Below are 25,970 nucleotides of genomic sequence, written 5' to 3'. Positions count from 1 at the left end.
GCTTTACAAGGGGTAGGATGATCCAGTGCCACCAAGGACGGGTCTTCCTGTGTCCCCTTCCCCGAGCCTTGACACACTCTCTTTGCCCCTCCTGCTCTCTGCCAGGCACACATCCTTCAAGCGCCACCTGCCACGGCAGATGCATGTCTCCAGCGTAGACTATGGCAATGAGCTGCCACCCGCAGCAGAACAGCCTACCAGCATTGGCCGCATCAAGCCTGAGCTCTACAAGCAGAAGTCAGTGGATGGGGATGATGCCAAGTCTGAGGCTGCCAAGAGCTGCGGGAAGATCAACTTCAGTCTACGCTATGACTATGAGAGTGAGACCCTGATTGTGCGCATCCTGAAAGCTTTTGACCTCCCTGCCAAGGACTTTTGTGGAAGCTCTGACCCTTATGTCAAGATCTACCTCCTGCCCGACCGCAAATGCAAGCTGCAGACCCGGGTGCACCGTAAGACCCTGAACCCCACGTTCGATGAGAACTTCCACTTCCCTGTGCCCTATGAGGAGCTGGCCGACCGCAAGCTGCACCTCAGTGTCTTTGACTTCGACCGCTTCTCCCGCCATGACATGATTGGGGAGGTCATCCTAGATAACCTCTTTGAAGCCTCTGACCTGTCCCGGGAAACCTCCATCTGGAAGGACATCCAGTATGCCACGAGCGTGAGTACAGCTCTGTTCCCTTGGCTGACTGAGGATTCCCAGTGCTGGGTGGGATGGGACATGTCTCCAGCCCCCAAGCCCTTAGAGACACACGAGCCTCTGCCCTTCAGGATAAGGGAAACAAAACTGCCAGATGGTCCAGAGCACCTGGGGAAGTCTTTACATTCTGCCCAAATTGGGATGGAGGGTAGAAGAGTTCCCGTGTGGGTGGGAAGGCAAGTAAATTTTTATCTTTTGATTCTGATGATATGTTTTGTGAGGTTCTCAACCCGCAAGGCCTCAGGTTAACCAGCTATAAAATTATGTTGTATATTCCTGGGTAAAGATTGGGCCAGGACCACAGACTGAATCAGATGGCAACATCTACTGAGGGCATTGATGTGAACTAGAGCCATGGAGTAGGCAATCAAGAACACACTGTATCAATCAGGATGAACCAGGTTATGGTGCGGCAACTAACAATCCCAGGAGTTTGTGGCTTGAGACAAGTGAGGTTCATTTTTCATTCATGTCACATGTCCTTTGCAGCTTGGCTAGGGGCTCCTCTCTCCTTGTTACCCAGGGATCTAAGCCAACAGAGGCTCCATCTTGACATGTGCACCCACAATTAAATATCAGGAGGGAGAGGATGTGGCAAATCATGCACTGTTCCTTAACTCTTTCATGCAGAAATGACACATGTCACTTTCACTTACATTTCACTAGCTGAAGCAAGACACATGGCAACTCTTAATATCAAGGAGGACAGGAGCAAAGCAATCCTTTTGCAATCAAAGAATTGCAAAAGTTTAATGAACAATACTGGTGACTGCACATACCAGAGGCCTTTGTGTTAAGTGTTGTCTTCAGTGCCATATAGGATATGGGCAAGACCGGCTCAAAGGAGAACTGGCTAATACATGGGGGCAGATCCTGGCCTTTCACTGTCACCTAGAATTAACCAGGGAAGGTCTCAAGGAGTTGAGATTCAAGTTGGCTTTTAAGGGAAGGGAGGACAGGTTTGGCACTGAAAACTAGGAAATGTGTAACCCAGAGGCCCTAGTTGTGCCAGCATGCACAGTCCTCTGGGCTAAGGAGGCCAAGTGCCACATGCCATGGGGTAGCTAGTATGTGCCTCTGGGATTACTGGGGCAGTTGAGAGCCCCACATGGACATTTATACCAAGCTCTGATGGCCTCATATCTAGGGCCTTGGGTTCTGATTGTCATGGATATTTCTTGAGCCATACCTGTGCCAGAAGGGTGACCCAACTCTCTCTGTAGACTCTGCCTTTGGACAGTCCATACTGAATACCTCTCTTGAATTTCCAAGGAGACATGCTTGGAAAATCAGCCCTGTTGATTTCCCATTGGCAGAGGGCACGAATCTTGATTTATTCAAAGAGAAAAAGCTTGGTGGGCTCTGCTTCTGCCCTGGGAAGGGTCTCTGGGTCACCTTGTTCTCATAGCCAGCACCAACTTTGACCAGCCTAATGTCCCCATGGCTCTCCCACCTTTGTTCTTCTGAAATGGCATCCCCAAGAACAGCTTGAGCAGCCGGCAGGGTCTGCAGACAGACGGGGCGGGCAGACAGGGCGGGACACAGAGCAGCTGTGCACCAGCCTGGGACCAGGAGCTCTGCCACATAAATCACTCTGAAGTTTACATCAGGTTCAGCTCTCCCTTTGCGTCTCCTAAGGCAGCAGCTTCATTATGTGACTATACAGGTGGAGAGGCAGCTCATCGCCCAGGGTGATGAGAGCCGGAGCGGTGGAGGCAGCGGAGGCTTTTTTGCCCATCATTCGTGTCCCCATGTTCTTATCCTATTCCCTCAGCTCCAGGCAGGAGCACAGCTTCACCCTGGAGAAGGCAGTATATGCCCAAGCACACGCTGCACCTGGGTATAACTTCCCACATCCTGGCACTCTGTGGCTTTTGGGTTAGTGTCCCACCTCCACTTTCCCAGCCCAGTTTCAGAAAAGACAGATCCTCCCAAGGGCACCAGAAAAATCTTCACCATCCTCATCCTCCTCGGCATCATGCTAGCCCTTCTCCACCTCCCAAGAAGACTATGCCAGGCACATGGGGGCTGGGAGCCTCTTTGACCCATGGACCGGGTCATGTCTGTGCAGGAACTGGCAAAGCAAACCAGCAAATACTGTTTACTGTGTGCACTTCCAGGAGCCCTGAGAGCAAGAACATGTAGGAAAGTCTCCCAGATGAGGGAAATTAAACTAGGTGGGGAAAGGTGGCTGTAAATAACCTGAGGGGCCAAAAGGAAGGGGATGCACTCCAGCCAGCTGCAGAGGGCGTCCAGGCCAGGCATTTCCGGAGCAGTGGAGATGGGACTGTGCTCACACCCGTGTCTTGCATGCAGTTAGTCTGAGAAAAGATCCTCCTCAGGTGAGTCCCCTGGAGCCCCCCAGCCTGCAGCCCCACCAGCAAGCACAAGCCCCAGGAGCTCAGTCCTCAGCTCAAGCCCTGGCAAGCAAGTACTCAAGTTAAGGAGGGGGAAGGGTTGCAAACAGACTGGTGCTTTTACCTGTTTTTCGGGGCTGGCTATGAAAATTTAATTATTTGGGGGCCGGGGAGACCAAACTCACAGTCACTGGGAATGTCTGAGCATTCACTGTGCAGGAAATGCTACAGCCACTGTGATGGGGAACAGATGAGTGCAACTGACAGCCAGCTCACATCTCTTCTGTGTCCTGATTTTGTCCCCAGAGTTACATGTTGGACCTGAGTTCAGAATGGCAGCTCCTCTGCTGCATTCAGACTGGTCCCTCAACATGTATAGCATTCCACCTCTTGCCTTTGCTCACAAGGGCTCTGTTAAGCAGGTCTGACCCCCACCTCTGCTAAATCCAAACCAATCTACCCTCCAAAGCCTCCCAGAAATCCTTGTACCCACCCCTCTGATGTATTCTGTGTCCCTCGGTATAGTCCTATCATAGTCTGTCCAGCAAAGTCCTTTAGTCCCCCAGTGGAGGTCTTGGGCATGTCTGTGTCCCACAGTTGACTTTCTCTTGTATCTTCCTTCTGGCCTGGATGTGAGAACCCATGCACTCTTGAATGACTGATGCTTACTTAATTCAATTAAAATTATATACTGGTCTGCAAGGAAAGGATAATCAGGAAACAGCTGGACTTGCATGGGATTAACCTGGGAAGGCTTCCTGGAGGAAAGGCTCCAGTACTGTTTTGAAAATGGGTAGAGCTGGGCTTGGTGAGAAGAGACCCAGCCTGTGCATGGTTCAAGTGGATGGATTGTTTTGAAGTAGCAAAGTAACTTCTAACCAGTCAGGTAAATCCAGTAGGCTGGACCAGAGCAGAGGGTCAGTGGCCCCCAGGCTGAGCAGGAGAGGCACTCAGGAAGCTGCTCTGTGGTCGCATAAGTGCTGTGAATGGGATGCATGTGGGAGAGGCAGAGGCAGCCTTGGCATGTGGAACCACGCAGGCCCGTGCCACAGGACTTGGGTTGAAATAGCAAAGCCTGACACTTTCGTTTTCTCTTAGCCACTGATCATGCAGCTTCAAGGCAAGTGAATGGGAAGTAAGCATCCCGGGAGTCTAGTTCTTTGTTGATTGCAGATCATAAGCAACAAGGGATGGTGGCCTTCTACTCCCAGGCTAATCTGGAGGGAGGCCTGGGAAGCCTAGCCGGTGATATACAGCACCAGCCAGAGGACAAGAAGCAGGGAAGTGGGACCTGCTAGGGGAGCTGGAGGACTCTCAACTTCCACTGAATCAAGAAGCTTAGCTTGAGAAGGCAGTAGAGGGAGTTCATGGTATCCATGCCAGCACTGGGCATGGCTGCCTTGACACTGCTGCCTTCCCTCCTGTGTGGATGCCTAAGGTCTCTGGTGGTCTCCCGGCCATCCCCAGGGCCTTGCCACTGTCACTCCAGCCAGAGCTTCAATTGCCTAAAACCGTCCTGTTCTCCCCTCCCTCCTCGCCTACCCCCGGTCTCATTATTTCTATATAAAGCTGTAGATTTATCATTATAATAGAGCTGCCGTCACCGGCGTTTGCTAACATCTTTGTAATCTTGTAGCTGTTGCTACAGAGGCCTCAGACCCGAGTGCACACAATTCCCATCGCAGTTCCTACTCCTTCACTGTGGCAGGAGGTGAAGGCTATAATTGGGGCCATAACATATGTGTTGTGCTTGGTGGTGCTAATGGACTGGGCCATCTTCCAGCTTACCAGGTGCCCGCTAGGTTAGTGGGGGTATGTGTGTGCGTGCATGAGTATGTGTGTTGTTTGGGGGGTGTACTTCCAGGGAGCCTGGACTCCAGGTCTGCAGGGAGAAAGGGAGGGTTAGGTTAAGGAATGAACTGAACTGTGGAGAAAGAGCTCAGGCTTTTTCTGGTACCAAACAAACCTGTGTTGCATTCCAGCTTCCATACTTTCCACCTTTGAGATGTTGGGACATTATATAAATGGTGCCTCAGTTTCCATATCAGCAAAATGAGGGTTAAAAATGGCACCTAACTCATGGTGTTACTATATGTAGTAAACAAAATGTAATACACAAGCTACCGAGGGCGACACTGTTGCCCAGCAGCCAACAGCCCCCTTCTTCTGATGCCTTTCCTGCTGGCTCAGCCTGTGGGTAACTTCTCTACCACTCCCAGGCTCAACCTTCCACTGGGAGCCAGGTCACCTCTTATGATTGGCTGTTAGACATCACTATATAGCCTCCCCTTATGCAAGGGGGGTACATCCTAAGAACCCCAATGGATGCCTAAAACTTCAGATAGTACCAAATATATGTGATGTTTTTCTATGTATACGTAACTATGATAAAGTTAAATTTATAAATTGGGCACAGTAAGAAATTACCAAAAATAATAAATAATAAAATAGGACAGTCATAAAAATACACTGCAATGAAACTGACTGAATCATTATTAAATAAAATAGCAGTTACTTGGACAAAAGCACTGTGATACTGCAATAGACTATCTGATAACAAAGACGCCTGAGTGACTAATAGGCAGGTAGTGTATACAGTGTGGATACTTTGGACAGAGAGGCTGATACAGGACAGACTGGATGGTGCAAGTGTTCATCATGACACTCAGAACACCATGAAATTTTAAAAATATTCATTGTTTATTTCTGGAATTTTCCATTTAATGTTTTTGGACTGTAGTTGACTATGGGTAGCAGATACTACAATATTCCTGTTTTATTTCCTGTCTTAGCTATGCCATGTGTTCTTTCTGTGCCCTCTGAAAAATGATTTTCCTTCTCTGGGCTGCAGTTCACTCTATATCAAACCATCCCCAAAGCAGTGAGATTCTCAGCCTCTCAGCTTCTCCCATAGAACAGTGTTGGCTCTCTTGCTTTACCAGAACTGAGCTACCCAGTCCTCAAGAGTATGGTCTCCATACGAGAGGCCTAAACCCCTGGATGCTTGGCCAGTGGGAAGATTTCCAGACCCTCCTCTTCTCCCTTAAATATTGGTAAGAATCCATCCTGTTTTCAAGCCCTTGGAGGATGTCCTTTAAGATGTCCTGCCACAGAGGAGGTCCCACCAGCAAGCTTTCCTCTTCCTTTTCCCATGAATGCAGTTCTACACTTCGTTCCTCTCACCTTCCTTTTTTCAGACCCCTCATTGACTGGGAATACGTGGATTACTATATACTAGGCTCCTATGAGTTGCCAAGAGCATGGTCCTTATCACATTTCATCCTCATCATAGACTTTCTGACTGTCCTACATGTAAATACAGAACTGAAGGCTCAAGGTTAAGTGACTCAGCCAGTGTCACCCAGAGAGAAGGTAGTAAAGCCAAGAGTTGAACCCAGGTCTTTAACAGAGCCCATGATCCTTGCATAGCCCAAGGACTGTGTGGTTACATTGCTCCTCAGGATGGAAGATAGATCCGGAAATTGTGCAGCTCATCAGGGCATTCAGAAGATTGTTCTGTTTATTTGTAGCCTGGTTAGATTCTCTCGTCTGTCTCAAAATCTGGCCATTTGGGGGGCAGCTTTTGTGCTGACACTTGGATTCTTTAACTTTTTCCCCAGTATTCTTCCTGTGCTAGTTGGGTTTGAGATTCATTCTTTTCCATTTAACAAACATTTGTTGACATTTATGGAAAGGGTGGCACAAAAAGCACCTACTACCAAGTGGCTAGGCTAATGAGGACTGTAGAGCATGCCTGGTGGCCCCAACTTCCCTTCCCTAAGCCCTCATACATGAGGCAGGCACCTAGGGACAGCGCAGTTTGAGTGCTTGTAACACACTTATGCAAGTAGCCATACTTGCCATGTGCAGAAATGTTCAGGAGAGAGAAAGGAAAGAAACAGAGGCAAAGGAGATTTGTCTGGAAAAGTTTCTAGAAGAGGAAATATGTGGGTCAGGCTTTGACGGTAGTGAAGGCCAAAGAGTGACAAAGAGAAATTCGGGTTAGGGGAGTATGTTTCTCTATTTTCTTTGGATTGAGGAAAGGATCTAGAGAGAATCTCTTTCACATAAGACTGAGTTTCTTTTCATTGTGTAACAAGTACTCGCAGTGTAATTACTGTACAGTGTATTCCCACCACCAGCCTGGGAATATAATCCATCAGCTCCACCTGTCTTCGGGGCCTCACGCTCTGATGGGGAAGCAAGAGAGCAGCTCTGTTCTGGAGGCCCACAGGTCCTCACTGGCCAGCATGTCTGCAGAAGGCAAGCCTCCTGGAATTAAATTGCCCTCCTTACAGAAAACATTCCAGCTGCATCCTCTTCTCATGCCCACATACTCAAGTTGAGTGAGACCCAAGAGTAGCCACAAAAGGTTTTTCAAGTAGAGCTCGAGCATTTGCTAATTGATCCACTGTGACTCATTAAATTACCCCTGGATGAAGCCTCCCAGGACATCCCTGGCCAGCAGCTGAGGCTACGCTTTCAAAGCACCAACCTTGGCTCTCAGGCTCCCTGGTCTCCAATGCCTGGAAGGAGCAAGAGGAAAGCAGAATGAATTTGCATCCACCGAGCACATTCTTCATGCATCCTCAAAGAACATCCTTGAGTCCTAGAACAAGTGCGTATTGAAGGGATAAACACAGCCCTTGATTTTAAGGAACTTGCACTTGAACAGAAGTTTCTGAGCAAATAAAAATGTAATCAAACAACAATTATTTAAATCGCATTAAAAGGTAAAAGAAGAGACTGAGGTGATGAAGCTGGGAGAATGATTGGGCGGGGTGGGGGCGAATACTGATGGCAGGAGAATTCAGGAACAAGAACTGGACTTTGTGGGACACCCACATCCAGGAAGAAGGAGGAAGAGGAGGAGCCAGCAAAGGTCACCAAGCAGGATGAGGTCCAAGAGAAAAGGGAGCCAAAGAAGTAAACAATGAAGAGTCGGGGACTATTCACTCTGCAGTTAGCAGTCTGAGGGTTTTCCAGGTACCATGCACAGTCCAGGTGCTGTGCATGTGGCAACAAAGTTCCTGTTCATATGCAGCTTACATCCTGGTGTGGGGAGGCGAACGAGCAAGATCACTAGGATGTCTGAGAGTGGGAAATAGCATGGAGAAAATACAACAGGTGAGTATGTCAGAGATGTTGGGGTGGGGCCGGGCAGAGGCCTAGGCAGGTTGGTTTTGCAGTGTGCCTGCAGGATGGTTCCATGGAAGGGCCACGCCTTGGGGGAAAGCTGGGCAGTGGTAGGGGATGCAGGGTTAGTGGAGTGAGCCCCCAACCCACTCAGGGCCCCTCAGTCTGCATTAAACTACTCCTTTACGAATTTGCAGCAAGGCCTCAATATCTCTAGAATTCTGCCTTAAATTCCCAAGCATCTGGACTTTTGCATGCAGGACTGAGCCAGGACTGAAGCAGAGAGGGAGAGCTTTCCAAAAGAGACCTCCAGGGCAAATCAGGGTCATGCAGAAGGCCCAGGAGGTGCAAAGGGAGCAAAGCTGCCTGGGCTGCCTGCCCAAAGCTGTGAAGTCTGCTCCCAGAGGGAGGTCAATGCTGAGCCCTGTACCCGCCCCAACAGGAACACCCTGAATAATATATGAAGACAGCCAGCCCTGTCCAGCATTGCTCTTTAAGTGGCCTGAGTGAGCCCTAGCTGGCCCTGGCTCCCCTGATTACCTTGGCCCCAGCCCCCAGAGTCAGAAGCCCCCAGGGCTGCAAGCCAATGGGGCTGCAAGTCTCCCTTGTTTGCTTGCTGCACAACAGGAGCTGCTGGCTGCCTGATTGCCTTTGCTGGATGTTCATTTAGCCCTCTTCTCCCTCGGGTTGCCCTCATTATCCTCATTATTCTCTGGATTGCCGGTTCTCCTCTGTACCCTCTCCCTCGGTCTCCCTCTCCTTGTGCATTCCTTCCACTCCTGACAACACAGAGCTCAGGTCCCAGGAATGTGGCTCACTATGTCCAGCCCCAGGTTCTAAAGCCAACAAGACCTTGACTATTCTGGAACTACCTGAGGAATCAAGGTTCCTCTAGAAAAGGATTGCTGAGGCCAGGCAGTGGTGCACACCTGTAATCCCAGCTACCAAAGAAACCTAGGCAGGAGTATTGCAAGGCTAGCCTGAGCAATTTAGCAAGACCCTATCTCCAAAATAAATAAATAAATAAATAAATAAATAAATAAATAAATAAATAAATAAAACAAGGGCCGAGGATGTAGGCTAGTGGTAGCACTCTCACCTAGCATGTGCCAGGCCCTGGGCTCAATACCCAGCACTGCAAAAAAGAAAAGAAAGATGTTGCTTAAAATCCACCAAAAGTCCAGAAAAAGAAAGAGGAAAGGCATAAGGGCCATGCTCCATCTTACCAGCCACCTTCATGAGGGCCACAATTCCCAGGGGCCCAGAGGTAGCCGGGCCCCTCCTCACAGTGAGGGCTTGGTGTCTGTGAGCTCTTCTCCTGCCAAGGTGACGGATGTGCACCTAAGCTCCCACACCTCTCACTCAGGCCACTTGGAACCAGTAGGCATTCTGGGTACATTGGGGTTAAGGGTTTCCCATGTGGTGCTGGAAAACAAAATTAATTGGTCCAGACAGGGCTCTGACCTGGCCTTGAGCAGGGTTGCTCAGTAAGCATTCTACTTGGCCTTCAGTGCTCTTATTTAAGTCATTTCTAAACCAGGCTTTGGCAGTAGGTCCGTCCCTGTAGCCTCAGAGGAAATGGTGCACAACTGCCGGAGGCTCAGAATGGCAGAGCAGTTCCACCCTCCCCTTGACAAGGCCCTTAGCTGTGGGGCCCACCAGCCACCACGCTGCAGCCGAGATCACCTCCCACAGCCTGGCAAGCCCACCCTGCCCTGTCCCCGGCCCCATGTGCCCCTCATTAGTATGCTGGGCCTCTGGGTGGTATAAATAACTAGTCTATCCCCTACCAGGGAATGAATGGGAAATCATTAGGCAACAAGCTCATGCGTCAACAAAAATCCATTCCTCCAACACAGGCAGGCTGCCCGTGCTCCCCCAACTTGCTGGGAAGAACGTACGCACTTAGCTCCCACCTCCATCACCTGATAATACACAGTGACATTTTCTCCTGGAGAGAGATTATGTGGTCCCAAGGGAAGCAACAGCCAAACCTCCCCTCTGGACACGTCTCAGATGTTTGAATTCCAGGTTTATTCGTGGGGAAGGGGCTGCTCTGAGTTTCCTAGATCAGCAGCAGTTCAGAGATGAGGGTCATGTGGTGTAGCTGTGATCAGAATAGCTCTGACTTGGGAGCACCAGGCCCACTTCCAAGGGGCTTCTCATTTTCTTGTGGACCATAGTGTTATGACTTCATGTCCTCAAGGACTTGGGGGAGATCAGAGCTGTGACTGGTCCCAACCATCGTCTAGCCCAGCCTTCACCTACCACAGATGAACGAGTTAAGACAACTTTCCTGAGTGGCTCAATGAACTGATGCAAATCTGGACCCAGGTCTCTTGAGCCCCCCACTGTGTCTTTCTTCCTGCTGCCTGTCTCTAGGTTTTTAGAGAAAATATTATTATTATTATTATTTTTACTATTCCTCTTGCCTTTCCTCCCCAGGCCTTATCACTCACTGCCTCCTTTCTGTCCATGCACCTCTGTCCTGTAGGGAAGAGGCCTGTGTAACAGCTGACATGAGAGGTGAAAGGGCACAGAGCAAAGCCACATCCTCTCTGCTGCACACAAGCAAGGTCTGCTAAGACTGGACATAGGCTGCAAATAAGCAACATCATCAGGAAGAGCAGATGGAGAGGGAGCTGTTCATCAATGCCTCAACCCTGAGCCAACTAACCCCCCATTCAAAATCTACCCATTGTACATAAATATTTATACCTTGGAGGAAGAAGGCAACAAGGCGAGATGTAGAGTCTAGGTCAACCTTGTCCAGCTGTTAGCATATTTTTATGGTGTTTAGATGTCAGCAACAATATAGAAAAATGTGTAGCAGCCAGCCCTCTTCTCCCCCAATTCCCTTGCCCATCCCATGCCCATATGGCCCTCATTCATCCTCATCAGTCACCCCCTGTAGCCACACTTTCCTCTTGTGTCTGGATTGAGACCTATATACTCTATGAATATTTAATGTCTTTCTTTCTGGACAAAGTCCCCAAGACCTTGAGGGTCTCTTTAGGGCTACATCAAAACCTAGGCTGGAGAAATTTCCGTAGAGTCTGTTTGGCTGAGAGCTGAGAAAGTGAGGTAGGAGGCAGCCTCCATATGGGCAGCCCAGGTAGGATGCTCAGCCTTCCCCCATCTCTGGCCAGCACTGGCTGGCACTGCCCTCCATCTCAGTGACCTAAGAAATTCTGGTGATTACTGGTGAAGACTTCCTGTCTTGTCATTTTTAGAGTCCAGCCCTGCTGATATTCTGGACTTAACCCAGCATGTCTGAGTGTATTTGGGGTGGTGGGAGTGGAAGTAAGATCAGGAGGAAGTGAGAGAACAGCTGACCACGCATGTGCAGAATTCCGATTGCTCATTACGTGGGTTATTGACAGGGGCTCCCAGCCTCCGGTATGCGGGGCTGTAACGTAAGCTGTAGCTTCACTATTCTTCACCATTGCCTGGGTTCTAGATGAAGTGACTCAGGCAATCCACTCAAGGTCACATCACAGGTTTTGTAAGTAGCATGAGTCAAATCACAGGCAGTTGGCTTCTGTCTCTTCCCTAAAGTGTGTTAAGAAGAGCATTTCTGAGACTCCTGTCTCTTCCCGAGATGGGGAACACATGTATTCACAGCCCTTCTGGCTCCCATTTTCTGCTTCTTCTGAGGTTTCTTTGTCTTCTCAGCCTCTGAAGGCTCCTCCATTGTTGCTGACCCAGCCAGGGGACAGATCCCCAGGTCACATACCCCAAATCGCACAAAGGAAGCAGCACTTGACTGAAGGTTTGTTGTGATGGGAGGTCTGGTGTGACACCTCCCCTGCCCAGTGTCACAGGAGCCTGCCTGGTCTTGTCCCAGGCTCCTCCTAGAGTGCCATTCCTGTCACCCTGAGCTCCTCTCCACATTGGTCCCAAGTTCCAGACCTCAAGGCCAAACAAACACTGAAAGCCCCTCTCTAAATTGCCCAGAGTAAGTTAATTCTCTCCACCCCCAGCCCAGGCTCAGTTCAAGCCCCACCTTTGCCTATCCAAGCAGAACAAGGTGCTCAGTGAACAAGGTATGTGGTCTCTCCAGAGCGGTGAGATTGTCCTCACATTGCCTTTACCATGCTCTGCCCTGTGCAGAAAACAACTGTGGTTTCCAATGACATTTGCTTTCTCTCGTAATCTAAGAATTGCTCCGGCCATTGGTATTCTTTGGGACTTGTGAGGCCATCCTCCTGCATACAGAGAGGTACCCCTCTTTACGGGACAGTATGGACCTTTACCTGAGAAAAGAAGAGAGAAGCCACTTTTCCATCTCAGCCCTCCCGGGCTGAAGACTCCACAGCTTTGTCATTGCATTGCTGGAGCTTTTTTCCTTCCGTTCACCCTCAAGATTTGGAGTTCTTTTTCAAACTATTGTCAAACTATTTCAGAGACACTGGGAGAAGAGGGTTGAGGTCTGTACTTGGGTTGGAGCTTTAGAGTGTGTGCAAGGGCAGCCAGTATCAAAAAGAAACCCCAAAAGGGAAAAATAGGAAACTCCATGGGAATAGACAGGGAGCTCCCACCTGGTGAGCCTTCTCTGCAGCCAGAGCTCTCTGCTGCCCCTGTGTTATGTTTGAATAAGCAAAGTCACCTGTGGGGCAGCGGGGGGGGGGGGGGGGGGGAGAAGTTGTCCACCCCCACCTGGAACAACACTGGCCTGGGGCTCCTTCCCAAAGTCTTTGGTTGACTCATCTTTCTTTTTTTTTTTGGTACCAGGGATAGAACTCGGGGACCTTGGGTTTGCCAGGCAGGTGCCGGAAGGAACCACTTAGCTAAATCCCTGGCCCTGACTCATCTTTCTTAGTGACACACTGAACCATGAGCTAGGGGCAGTCCAACTTCCAGAGAGAGGAAGTCCAACTTGCAGAGGGAGGAAGTCCAACTCACAGAGGTGTGTCGTGATGACAGAAGACGCATTTCCCTTCTTGAGAAGCTGGGGACAGGGCTGGCTTTTCAACCTGAGGCATCTCCTTGAAAATGCCTCCCCTACATTGTCAGAAGCTGTCTCCAGCTGAGTCATTCCCCAGGGACCCTGCCAGAGTGACACTGTAAGAAGCCTGCAACAGCTGGAGGTAGCTAGAAATGGAAGCGCAGAAGGGAAGGGACAGAACAGCACCTTCACCGCTAGAGGCCCTGGAGATAGGAAGGTCTAGTTGTGGAAGGCTCTAGAGTTAGCAGGTTGTCCCCAGAGGGCAGGTCCTGCACCGCATTCACTGAAGGTGAGAGGGTCTGAGGCAGCTTTTATGGGGAAATCACGGGCACCAAACTTACTTGTTTCTGGGCCTTTTGGTAGGTTCCAGGAGAAAAAGCTGCCAGGAGAAAAGGCAGTTGAAGAACACCTTTGTAATTCTAAGCCCTGATTACTGGGTGTTTTTTTGTCTTTGTTTTTGTTTTAGTTTTTAGTAAATCCCATCCAAGGCAGGCAGACATTCAGCCCTCTTTAGGGAGTATTTCCTAAGGAGGAACATTCCTCCGACTCTGGGGAATATTTACCAGAGAAACTCTGGCTGAACTCTGTTTCCTCCTGCATGCGATAGGGTAGGAGAATCTCAACACCATCCCCCGCTGCCCACCTCAGTTCCAAGCCAGAGTCCCAGTAGCCCCATGCAAGTGCATACCCTTGTGCACACTGGGTCTGTAACACCCCGGGGAAGCAGCAAGCCCTCACCCCCACTTATCCTGACTTTTCATTCCTTCCTCTGTCCAGAGGATTCCAGCCATCCCAGGAAGGGATGCTTTTGGGTTCTCAACAGCAACTGCATTTGGAAGAGAATTCCAAGGAGACCTTGTATCCTAAAGATTATGCACCTAAAAATACTTGTGAGGGTGGCTATAAGCCCCAAACTGTGTCCACTTCAGGTTGTTGTGTCACATGCTAGAAAAGGAAGATAAAGATTATCTCTTCGTTTTACCCACAGGGAAGCTGAGACACTGATAAGGGGTAGAACTGTTCAAGGCCACACAATCAGCTGGACCATCAGTGAGGATTCACAAGGTCTTCGAGGGTTTGGACCTGAGGGCAGGCTCAATACCAGCCCTTCAAAAACCTGCAAGTAAGCAGGATTTGGAGTCAGGAGACCAGGGCTTGAAGACAGTCCCTGCCAGTGTGGCCTCAAACAAATCACATTACCTCTCTGTTTCCTCATTAGTCAAATGTGGGAAATACCATCTATCACAGGGCTGTGATTAAGACCCAATAAAATTTCAATGAGATAACAGACCTTCCTAGGGTCTTTCCATAGTTTATTACTCCTGAATTTAACAATGGTAATACAAATGTGTTTGTGAAGACTTTCCAAGTATATTATCTCATTTAAATCTAACAACAGTAATACCAGATGTGTTTTTGAGAACTTTCCAAGTATATTTTCTCATTTAACCTTTTCAATACTGTATGAAATAAGTATTTCCATTTTATAGAACTAAGTAAATTCCCTGGATCACGTGGCTTTAAAGTGATAGGGCAGATAGCCAAAAACTGACATCAGTTTCTTTCAATTTTACATAACTCTAATATATTTTACTCTTCTTTGCCTCAAGGTAGACTATTTTATTCTTGTTTTAGATATTTTAGAAAATACAGAAAGCTACAGAGGGAGAGAGGAAGAGGGGGGAGAGAGAGAGAGAGAGAGAAGAAAGAGAAAGGGATGGAAGAACTTCACTGTAAATCCATTCTCTGGAAAGTACCATGATTAGCATTTTGACAAAATCCAAACTCCTTCTGTTACTCAGAAAGTCATATGGAGGCCAAATGCCATCAGGATGCCATTCTAGACTGTGAGAAGGAGTTGATGCATTGGCTAGGCTAGGCCTGGAATTTTACAGGATTAAGCGATTCTGGAAGAATGCTAGAAAGAAGGGAAGGATGTGGTGTGGAGAGGAGGAAGGAGATTAAAAAGCGTGCTGGCTCAGCCGGGATGGTGGGGCTCACAGATCTGGGGCTCCAGGCAGCCTTCTCACCATGGGCCACAGCTAGGGCTCAGCTGTCATCAGTGAATGCCTGGGCTCCCTATGATGTAGGAGGTGCCATTGGTCTCCTCTTCCCTCGTGATGCAGGTACAACATCCTAGTAGGCTCTGAACAGCCAGATAGCTTCACAGGGAGCTACCAACCTTCCCCTGCGGCCATAGTGGCCCTAGACCCCTGGGCTGCCCCTCTTTGGCTGGTTGGTAATATTAGCAAGTTCACCTTAGGGGCTGAGGATTTAGCTCAGTGGTTCTGGTGCCTGGCGCACAAGCACAAGGTCTCGAGTTCGATCCCCGGTACCAAAAAAAAAAACCCCAAACAAAGTGAGTTCACCTTACCTTTACATACACAGAGCCTTTTGTACACATCTCATTTAACCTTCAGTAAGCTTTTGAGGAGAAATTGTCCTAATTCTGCAGATAGACAAAAGTAAGGTAAGAAAGACTAAGTTATCTGAGGTTGTGTAGCAAGTAATAACTGTCATTTATTTTGTCATAACCTTTTAGCAAGCTCCTGAGACATATAACAAGATTTTTTTTAAAGTTTAAAGGAGCATAAAGAAGTAGCAAAAGGATAAACAAAAGCATGTAAAATAAGAGTCGCGGCCCTCAGACTGCACACCTGCCCTGCTGTCCAAACACTGCCAGACGCTAATTTATTAGTCAGCTTTCTCATTGCTGAGACACAATACCCAACACCCCCAACTTAAAAGAGGAGAGGTTTGATTTGCTGAAGGTTTCCGTCCATGCCCAGCTGGCTCCAAGGCAAACATGTGGCGGTGCAAGGGCTGCTGGAGCAAAGGTGCTTAGTTCAGGGCCCCCAGCAAACAGCAGGGAAGAGCAGAGTGGGGGGGAGCAGATGCAGACCGCCAAGGCCACACCTCCAGATCCACCCAGACACACCCACAAGTGTGCTCCACCAATCCCCAAGGTCCATCCCAAAGTCAATCAAGTTGAAATCTCACCCTAACTGCACAGGTAGGCCCTGCATTTGTGTTGACACATTCTAGGAGCTAGCACAAAGAGGGAAACATAGTCACAGAATTCAGAGTCCATTAGGTAGAAAATAAACCAGATGCTCAGGAAAAACAAGCTATTCCTGATCCTAGAACAGGAGGGAATTTTCTACCAAGGGCCACACAGAGAAAAAGTGTGGCTTGATGGACAACATCATGGCACTCTGCTCTTTGAATTCTGGAACTGTATTGACACCTCTAGGCCTTGGTTTCTTCATCTATAAAGTGGAGGTATCCATAAAACCTAGCTCATCAATTTGTTGTGACAAATAAATGAGATTCTTTTAAAGAGATTTTTTTAAAAGCAAGTTAACTGTGTCACATACTATTTAGAGTTCCAGAAGCATCGAGGAAACCAAAACATTGATGAAAATGGTCCTCAGTGACATCAACCTTTCAGAAAGCCAGTCTGGTCTCCTGCTGATGGCATGAGTGGGAGATGCTGGGTGCTGGGCCCTGGCTGCCTGAATGGAGCTCCATCTCTCGTCTCCTTAGCTAACCAGGCTGATTAACTTAATATCTCTGTGCTTCTTTCCTCCTCTGGAAAATATGGACAAGAATAATCCTTACTCTGTGCAGCTGTCATGAGGATTAAAGGAGAAAATCCACACAGTGCTCTCACTCCAGTGCCCACACACAGAGGCCTGGTGAATGCTGGCTATGAGGAGCATCTTTAGACCTTTTCCTTACTGTCTCCTTTATTGTATTTGAGGAGGACAGTCCTTGGAACCCAGGACATTTGACTTTCCACTGCCACCCATCAGGCTTGTTTCTTTGTCCCCCTGTAGCCCTGAGCTTTGGCCTTGTGTCTGGTAGGTACTCAATATATGCATGTGGGATAGATTTGGGAAGTAAGAGGTGGAGATTCTAGTGTGGTCCACGAGCTGGAAAACTCCTAGCTTCACTGGTGCCTTGTGGCCCTTCAAAGCCTGTTTTTTGACCGATGAACTAGGAGGAGATCTTTGTGACCTCAGAGAGCCTTGAGCTCTGACACTGCCTGTGGACCACAGAGAGGTCTTTGCTATGAACTTCAGCAAGGGCCCCAGGAAAATTCATTAGGGCTTGTTAGGCAGACTCAGTTCCAGAGCTCTGGTCCAGGAAGGGAGTGGTGGGAACAGACCTGCTGGGTACTTGGCAGAACCATGGGTGTTGTGGATGACAGTGGTCCCAGGTCTGCGGGAGCCACCTCAGGTCAGGGGCTCTGTGATTCCCTGTTGTCAAAAGTTGCAGGAAGGAGGTTCTGGCTGTATTGGGAATGGACTATTTCCACCCTCGTTTTGGGCCCTGGCTCCTTGAAGAAGAGCTACCTCAGCTGATGCCGACAGGAAATGGCTGTGCCTAGTGCTAGAGGAGGGGGAGGCAAGAAGAGGTTAGAGGAGAGGCTGGTGCTGTATGGGAGGGCAGGGAGAACTGGGAAGGACTTGAAATAGGAGCCCAACCTTCAGGGAGGGCCAGGGAACAGCAGGCCCTCAGCTGCAACAGGGGGAACCCAGGGGACACCCAGCCTGGGGGCCTCGGGTGTGGCCTGCAGGTCCAACCAGCCTCAATGCCCTGCACTTACTCCTGAGCCAGCAGCTTCTCCAGGCCCCTTCAGTGCAAAGAGGCAGCTACTCTACTGGAGGGAAGGAAGGATGTGAAAACTACCCGGGAGCTCGGCACCTTGCTGGCTGTGGCTCTGCTACTGGGGCAGGTGGAGCCTCAAAAATTCCTCTTAGGCCCCTTTCCTCTCCTCCCCACCCCCAGGGCTGCCTCCTGGCCGGAGCCTCACCCTCTCTCCACTCTGCCTCTCGGCATTCAATCCCTAGAAGCGAGGACATAACCATTAGTGTCACCTGCTCACCAGTGGGAGACATTAGCTGGCTCTGAAAGAACATGCAGCCTATAATTTTTGGAGGAGTTACAATAATGGAGCTAATTTTGTGTTTCATCATCATCCTCCTGGGTGAGCAGAGGGGGAAGGGCAGCCTGGGGCCTGGTTCAGAGCAATCTCCCAGCAAGGAACTCTGTGCCTCCTCAGGCGTCTTTGGGATCCTGGAGCCACACTCCCTCCTCCCTTGTCCTCCTCTCCCATACCATTTTCTCCTCCTTTGGAGAAGCATCATCAGAATGCAGCTCAGAGATGGCCACAGCCAACCCGTCAGCTGCCAGACACCGCTCCACAGCTGGGCACAGCACAGAGGGGCCTGAAATTCATGAAATGTCTGGTGGCCCTGTATACCGCACGAGGGGTTTCAAGCACATGCATCCACCTGTCCTCACAGTTGATCCCGTTCTATGGGGAGGGGAAGTCACCTGGTACAATGCTTTCATTTTACAGCTGAGGAAACTGCAGCTCAGGGAAGCACAGTGGCTTGCCCCACATCATTCTGCTGGTTAACAGAAGAACCAGGATTGGAACACAGGCCTACTGGCCTACTGTTTCCCCTAAGTGCATCTGTTCCTGGCACACCTGAGCTAGAACCTGGAGCCCAAAAAGGCCCACATAAGCCCTCCCTAATCCCCCTTGGTGACAGGATGATAGATAGAGAAGCCCAGGGCTGGGGAAAAGAAATCAGCACAGCTTCCCTGGGCTCCTGAAGCCAGCTGTGGCCTCTGAGAGGAAGGCCAGATGTCCTCATTCCTGCCCTCCATGTAGGGACACCTCCAAGGTAGTTGCCCCTTCCTCCTCCCTTGTTTGATTCAGGGCATCTCTGGCCCCTCAGCCACCAGGCAGGAAGATGCGACAGCACACAGAGTGCATTTGGGGTTGCTGCCTGCACCAGCATGGTAGAAGAATGAGAGATCTGCAGATTGTACGCTTGCTGTGTATGAATCTTGATTTATCTACTAACAGTGGGCTCTGTCCTGTCTATGGCTCCCTATTATGTCTCCAAATCAGGTACTTAGAGCACCTGTCCAATAGGAAGCCACCTCAAGCATGGCAATACTGCCTGGAGAAGCTCAGGGACTTTTACAGTCACACAGCTGAAAAGCAGTAGGGCAGGAATTTGAACCCCAAGCTCCATGCATGCCTTACTAGCTCTATTTGCACAAACTCCCTCGTGGCAGACGCATGATCCCTCCCCTCTGGTGGGATGGAAGGTCAAGACCGCAGCTGCCCACCAGACCCCAAGCCAGGCGTTCACTGTTGGTGGTTAATGGTGAGTTTAGATGAAGGCCACTCAAATGCCTGGAAATTTTAGAAGGTGGAGGAAACTGAGTTTCTTTTGGAGAAGATAGAGTAAAAACCGATATAGGCAGCAGAGGCATAATGGCTAAGATATGGTAGAACAGTAGGTGGGAACTAGGAGAAGAGGAAATAAATCCCTGGGAAGCACTGGGTTGGACATCAAAGAAGGGAAGTCCTGAGCCCCAGGGTAGAAGATTGGGAAGAGAGAGTTGTTTAGCCTGGTCCTTGGTGGAAGCTGGGACTGGATAAGGTGACCAGTCACTACTGGCCTCTTGCTGCCTTGTGACAAGTGACCGAAATTGCTTTACTGTTGTTCTTAAAGATCCCAGACTAAGGGAATGAATCCTGAGATTTGGCACACTCACATCTCCCAAGAAGCCTGCAGGGACTGCAGACCATGTCTTCAGCCCTCCCCAAGACCTAGGATGTGAAAAAATAGTCCAGCTCTGCAGGAGAAGGGGGGAGAATACTAAACTTGCTCAAAACATCTTCAGGTAGGGGTTTCCTCCTCGTGGTGCTGGCGGCTGTACCCCAGGCAGCTCAGGTGGTAAGATCTGTGTAGAGAGCTCCAGCATCCTTCTACTGAGCTGCTGGGTGGGGAAAAGAGCTCAGGCCAAGGGTTCCGTCTATTGCTAAAACTTCCTCCCCTTCCCACCTCTCTAGTGACCACTGGAGCAGTTTGGCACTTAGTGAGATGATGACATACCAGGTGTATTTTGTGGAATGACAAGTGGGCAGGAGGTTTAAGTGAGTAGGAGATGGATACTCTAGCACTCTATAACACAGATGACACCATGCATTTGTCTCTCTTTTCTTTTTTGGCACCAGGGATCGAACTCGGGTCCTTGCGCTTTTGAGGCAGGCGGCAGAACCACTGAGCTAAATCCCCGGCCCACATCTTTTTAAAGAAGGCAGGCAGGGCAGGGAGAAGAGAGGAGAATATGAGACTTAGAGGTTCTTCTTTAGTGCTTCCTAATCCAGAACACCAGAAAATTTCACCTTCAAAACTTATGCATGTCCTCAGCATTCCTGATCCTTAATAACCAGGGGTAAAGATAGGGTGCAGAGGGATGAAGCGCGGACAATTCCAGAGGGGGCCGGGTGGGACGGTGGAGAAAGGCCAGGCCTTCAGAGCTGACACGCTTGTGACCAAATCCAAACTTGACACCCTGAGACCTTAGGTAAGTTCTTTAACTGTCGTGAATTTCAGTACAATGTGGCACTAATTACGGGTTCTGCCAAGGAATGTTGTATGTGTAAAATGAATTCAATATATATTAAGGTCTCTGCGAACTAGTAGCTGTACCACAACCGCTAGGTCCTTCTCTCTTGACTTTGGCTTTGATCACCAAAATGAAAGAAGCCCAAAATCCTGGTCAGAGTCTACATGCTCTGTTGGTTCTTCTAAGTAGATAAAGGGGCTGTGACACTCCTGGGGAGACCAGAAACAGATTAAGCAAGTGTCTGCTCCTGTCACCAGTTCTCCTCACCTCCTACTTAACCAGGCAAGCCCACAAAGCTGAGCTGTTCAACAATTATTTGTCAGCGTGTTTTGTAGCAGGCACTGTGCTCAGTACTGGGAATACAGCGGTGAGCATAATGAGTTGGGGGCTAGGAGAGGGCAAGCCAGGCACCTAGTGCCTGACAAAACAGACCCAGTCCCTGTCCTCTGGGAGCATACGGTCTGGAGTGGGGCGGGAGAGTGGCCTGAAGGCATCTGCCCAGAGCAGAGCTGAGGAGAGAAGGACCAGCCAAGGGAGCAGTTGTTGTAAGGGCTTGAGGTTTCATTCCTATTGCAAGGGGAGACCATTGGAGAATTTTAGGCAGAGGAGTGATGCAATCCTTTTTACATCTTGGACAGAGGGCTCTGGCTGCTGTGTGGTGAAGAGGGCGGGAGGACAAGGGAAATGGGAGGTCAGGATCCGGCTGCCACAGGCAGGGAGATTGAGTTGCGCTCTATGTGGCATGGGTGATGATGGATAGAGGCGGGATCTTGAGATGGATTTGGAGACAGAATTGGCAGGGCTTGGGGATGAATGCAATGCAAATGAGACAGGTAGGCAGAGCCCACCAATGATATCTTATTTCTGGTTTGAGAAACTGGGCGAATGGAAGGACAATTTTACTGAGCTGGGGGAATTGAAAGGAGAATGTAAATGGAAGATGAAAAGGTCACCACTGAGCTTCTGAGAAGATTTTGGTTTCTGTGAGATGGCCACATGGTGATAACATGTTGGATATATGAGTCTGCAGCCTAGAAGAGAAGTCTGTGAAGAACCCACAAATTTGGGAGCCATTAGCATGGAGATGGGCACTCACTATGGATGAGCAAGGCAAGAAGAGGACCCAGGCCTGAGACCTGACAATCTCCGCTGGGTGGCATCAGGGACTCGAGGAGGGGTTGGAGCAGTCAGGGAGGTGAGAAAAGGACCCAAAAGAAGTGTGGCAAGACCAAGAGGTTCTGGAGCATGAGGCACAGGAGGTGGGTAAAAATCGAAATCTTCAGGGTGCCTGTCTCCAGAGAGACAATGAAGCTGGATCCATCGCCAAGTGCATGCCTCTGGCTGAGACCAAAGCCCTGCCTGCCTGGCAACCCCCAGGCACCTGTTTGCGGAAACATCCTGCAGCTGCTGCAAGGAACCACCCCACTGGGATCAGGGCATCTCCCTCCCACGGAGGGGCCCTGCTGCCATAGCCTGGTGAGGGGCCGAGAGAAGTCATTCACTGCTGAGATGCCTGCTGTCTTCCAGGGGAAAACTGTCAGCTATCTGACAAGCTCCCGGCAGGACAACTTTCGGCAAGAGATGAAGACAGATTCTCATCATTAATGTCATTAATGTACCATTTACTCCTCCCCACCACCCTGCCTGTCATTAGTAAAGACCAATGGCAGAAGCAGATGGGAGGTGAGGTCCTTGGCCCTGCCCCCTCACCGACAAGCAGCCCATAGGGCACTTTCTTGCTTAGCCAGGCATTACCTTCCTCTCCTCTAGAAGTTCAACAAACTCTATTCCCCTCCAGCTCCTTTCCACCCCCCCTGCAGCCCCTCTCTGTCTCCACCCACCTCTTTCAACGTCATTAGGAAGAGCGCTGCACCTCCCAATGTGATTCTGACTCACAGATATTCACCCAAAAGTAATGGTGCATGTGAAACACAAAACCTCTTTTCAATGGCAAGTTCATGAAGGAGAGGCTGAGAAAGTATCTTAAATAAAATCTTCTGTGTCCCTGAAGATGCTCAGATGCAGAAGCAATTGGCTCCTGCTGACATGTTTGAGTCTCTCACAGCCCCAGGATCAAGCCCAGCCTGGAGGGTCTCCCTCCTTACACCTCCGCACCCCTTGAGCTCGTCCTCCATAGCTGGCTCCAAGCGCTTGGTGTCCACACCCCAGGCTGATGCCGGAGTGCACTGAGTTCATTTAAGGCTCCTCGGTTCCTGTTGATCATTTATTCATAATGTTGCAGGGCCTTTGGGGAAGAAAAGCACTGGAGGAAAAAAAGCAGGCGTGGAACTCAGAACAAATAGAACCTGCCCCAGCACCCAGCAGGAAGCCCAGAACAAGCGTCACAACAGACACATCCACCTTCCACTCAGCCACCCCCAGCATTCCTTCAGGAGCCCTGGAATTCAGGCCTGAGGAGGCACCCGTGTCACCCAGGCTGTGCTCACAGCAGGGGTCCCCTAGCAGCACCCCAGGGAAGCACGACCCACCCTGTGTCTCCCCTCTCCTAGCAGGGAGCTGAGCCAGTGGTGAGGCACAGGGCGGGCGGGCAGAGCATCAGCCTCTGCTCCCCTCTACTACAGCCCCTTCATCCAGTAGGACACTGAGTCCCACTGATTTTGTCTCATGTATGTCCTGCTTTTTGCATCAGGAAATTTCTAATGCTTGTTCCTCAGCCTTTACAACCCCGGGCAATGGGAACACACTCCCAGATCAGACCAGGGAGTCAGGGAGGTGACTCCAAGAGGAGGTAACAGGACAGGTGGCCTAGAAAGGCCAGTGATGTTCAGGACAGCCAGAGGGGTTTTCAGGCAATAGGAAGAATGGAGTGAAGGCACAGAGGTGGGAAAGCTCTTGAGGGGCTTGGGGAGGGAGTTGTAGAGGCAGGAGGGGGTAGTAGCTGAAAGTCTGAGCTCCCAAGCCTGGGTTCACATCTCACCTCTGCCACATAAAGAGTAGTGGATCCTTGGGCCAGGTGCATAACCGTAAGTAGAAACTTCAGTGTCGCCATGTAAAAAGTGGGGATGCTGATAGTACCGCCTCCTATGGCTCTTGGGAAGTTACGTGGCTTATTATGCATAAGCACTTAGGGCAGGATGGCACACGGTGAGCACTCAGTAAGTGTTATTGGTTGTCATGACGAGGGCATCTGGAGCAGAATGGTGGATGTTGATGCTGCCAAGAAAAACAAAGGCCAGCTCATGAAGCAACCTGAATGCTACTGGTTCTGTAAATGTGATTTTCAAGTTGACCCCTAGAAACTCCAAGGAGGTAGCCCAAGGGTGAAAGGTAGGATGCCAGGTGCTCTGTCTCTGAGCCACTTTTCATTTGTTGTATACATTTGGGCTTTTGGATAATGTTTCATTCAAAGAAGAGGTTGTCCAATCACAAAACAAATGTGAAACAGGGAGCTATTGAAGAATTTTGAGTAGAAGAGCAACTCCCTGATTACAACAAAGAGGATGGATTGGAGGGAGCCACGAGAAAGGAGTTGAAAAGTGGCCAAAGTCTGGGGAGAGGTTGTGCAGGTTACAGATGGGGGCGGGGAGGAAGAGAGGGCCTCAGAGTCCGGGACACTTAGAAGGGGGAGTCAGCCTCGCTCTGCCCCGGGGCTGCAGGAGCCGGGGACTCCAGCACCGTTCTCACGCTCGCTCTTCCCTGCCATCCATGCTACACCTGTCTGTCAAACAGTTTCCTCTCCTCCAAGGGCTCTGCTTTTTGCAGGGACTGAAATCCAAAGATGTCCTCTCCCCTGTGTGCTCCTCTCACCGCGGGCCTATTTCCTTGCTGCACCCAGGACCAAGCCACGGTACCTTCCTTTGGTCCTCCCTGCTGGCTTCTCTATGAAACACTCTCTTTCCACTCTTGGCCGCTGTCTGCTTCCAATTTTTCAAAACCACACTCTGTCTCCAGTGGCCCTCACCTCACCCTGAAAGAGTGTTCAGAAGAGTTCATCATTCCCTCCTCTACTCCCCGTGTCTGGTCCATAACTGTTATTGCACTGATCAAACCAAAAAGCGCAACTTATGTACATGCGTTTCTGTCCCCTGTCCCTGCCCCAAGACCATGACATTTGTAACAGTAATAATAATTATAAAGGCAGCTAATACAGACTGAATACTTCCTCTATACTAAATACTGTGCCAGGTACTGCAGAAATTGCCTCATTTAATTTTTGCAAGAACCCTAAGAGCCAGGTACTATACTAGTACCATTTTAACAGTTAGGAAAACCAGACTACAAAAGGTTAAGTCACACAATGCATAAAAGTCAGAACTGGAACGTGGACCCAGGATGCCCAACCCCAGACCCATATTTGCATTCATACGTATATGCATCAAGCACTGGGCTAGCCATGAGAGGTGAAATGATGACTAAGACCTGACCCCTCTCCCTGCCCTCAAAGGGCCTACCATCTGGTGAGGAACAGAAGCATGCTCATAGAATCTGCCCGTTAATGCAAAAGATCTGGTCGCAGCCTATGCTAGGAAGAAGATGTCGGCGTCTATGGGAGCGGACTCCAGGGGCGATGGCCTGGCTCTGCGTGTCTGGCCTCCACCTCGGACTCATCTCTGCACCCCCAAACTGGGCCTCAGGCCTACACAGAGGGGTTGCTCACTGGATGGTTCTTTACTCACTGGAGCCAAATTGGCTTCCACCCCATTTCTTCCAAACCCTTCTGCCCCAGAGTAATTTAACAGCACGTCCTGCCCAGTGCTTCCAAGCTCCTTTTTAGGTCTCCTGTGACTTTCCTGAAAGTATAGCAGATGCTTCTCTGCTGATGATGAGAGATTCAGACAAGCCACTTAATGATTAAGAGACTAGAAGTGTTCTCTAAGAGATGAGGAAGCATCGTTTTTGCTTTCTCAGTCTTGATTCCCTGAGTGGACTTGGAGGCACTGACGCCACTCATTGCCTATTTAGGAAGAAGGGGGGCAGGGTGAGCACTGGAGAAAAGCAGAACATTTAGGGGCGGGAGACTGAAGGAATGAGAGCATGAGAGCACTTGGACTTCAAAGTGAAATTGCGGGATTCCTTGAGCCACACAATGGACACCAGTTAAGCATCCTGAGCATTTCAGTGGGTGATGGGAGGTGATAAATTTTCCAGTTCAAATCCTTAGTTTTCATGGCTGACAGGATAGAATGTCTAGTGGAGCCCCTTCATTTTTCACATGAAAGCTCAAGGTCTTGCAGCTAATTAGTGGCAGGGGGACTAAAGCCTCGGTCCCTTGACTTGTGGTTCACTACTCTTTCCTGGGCAGCCCACAGGTATGATTTCTCCTATGTCTCAGGGTATGGGAGTGCATCCGCAGGAAAGAAATACTCTAAGCAGCTGTGGCAGGTGGGCTGCTGTGAAGCCAGAGAGCTGTGCTGCAATGGAT

The 25,970-nt window shown here is 49.7% G+C and overlaps 1 protein-coding gene across 2 annotated transcripts in view; it reads left to right on the top strand.

The window, feature by feature from the left end:
• Positions 1-25,970, top strand: part of Syt6 (synaptotagmin 6) — a 57,246-nt gene that overhangs the window by 12,895 nt on the left and 18,381 nt on the right. For both annotated transcript variants that reach the window (XR_015452044.1, XM_087213277.1), the window contains exon 3: positions 106-664. Coding sequence is in view for 1 of the 2 variants with exons in the window: in XM_087213277.1 (XP_087069403.1) it covers positions 106-664 (559 nt within the window). In the remaining variant the exon portion in view is untranslated. The remainder of the gene's footprint in view (positions 1-105; positions 665-25,970) is intronic.

Source organism: Heterocephalus glaber, unplaced genomic scaffold (genome assembly GCF_053883595.1).
Source record: "Heterocephalus glaber isolate CG9 unplaced genomic scaffold, H.glaber_assembly_v1.0 deba00001442, whole genome shotgun sequence".
NCBI classification, from domain to species: Eukaryota; Metazoa; Chordata; class Mammalia; order Rodentia; family Bathyergidae; genus Heterocephalus; species Heterocephalus glaber.
This window is presented reverse-complemented; position numbering and strand designations above follow the sequence as displayed.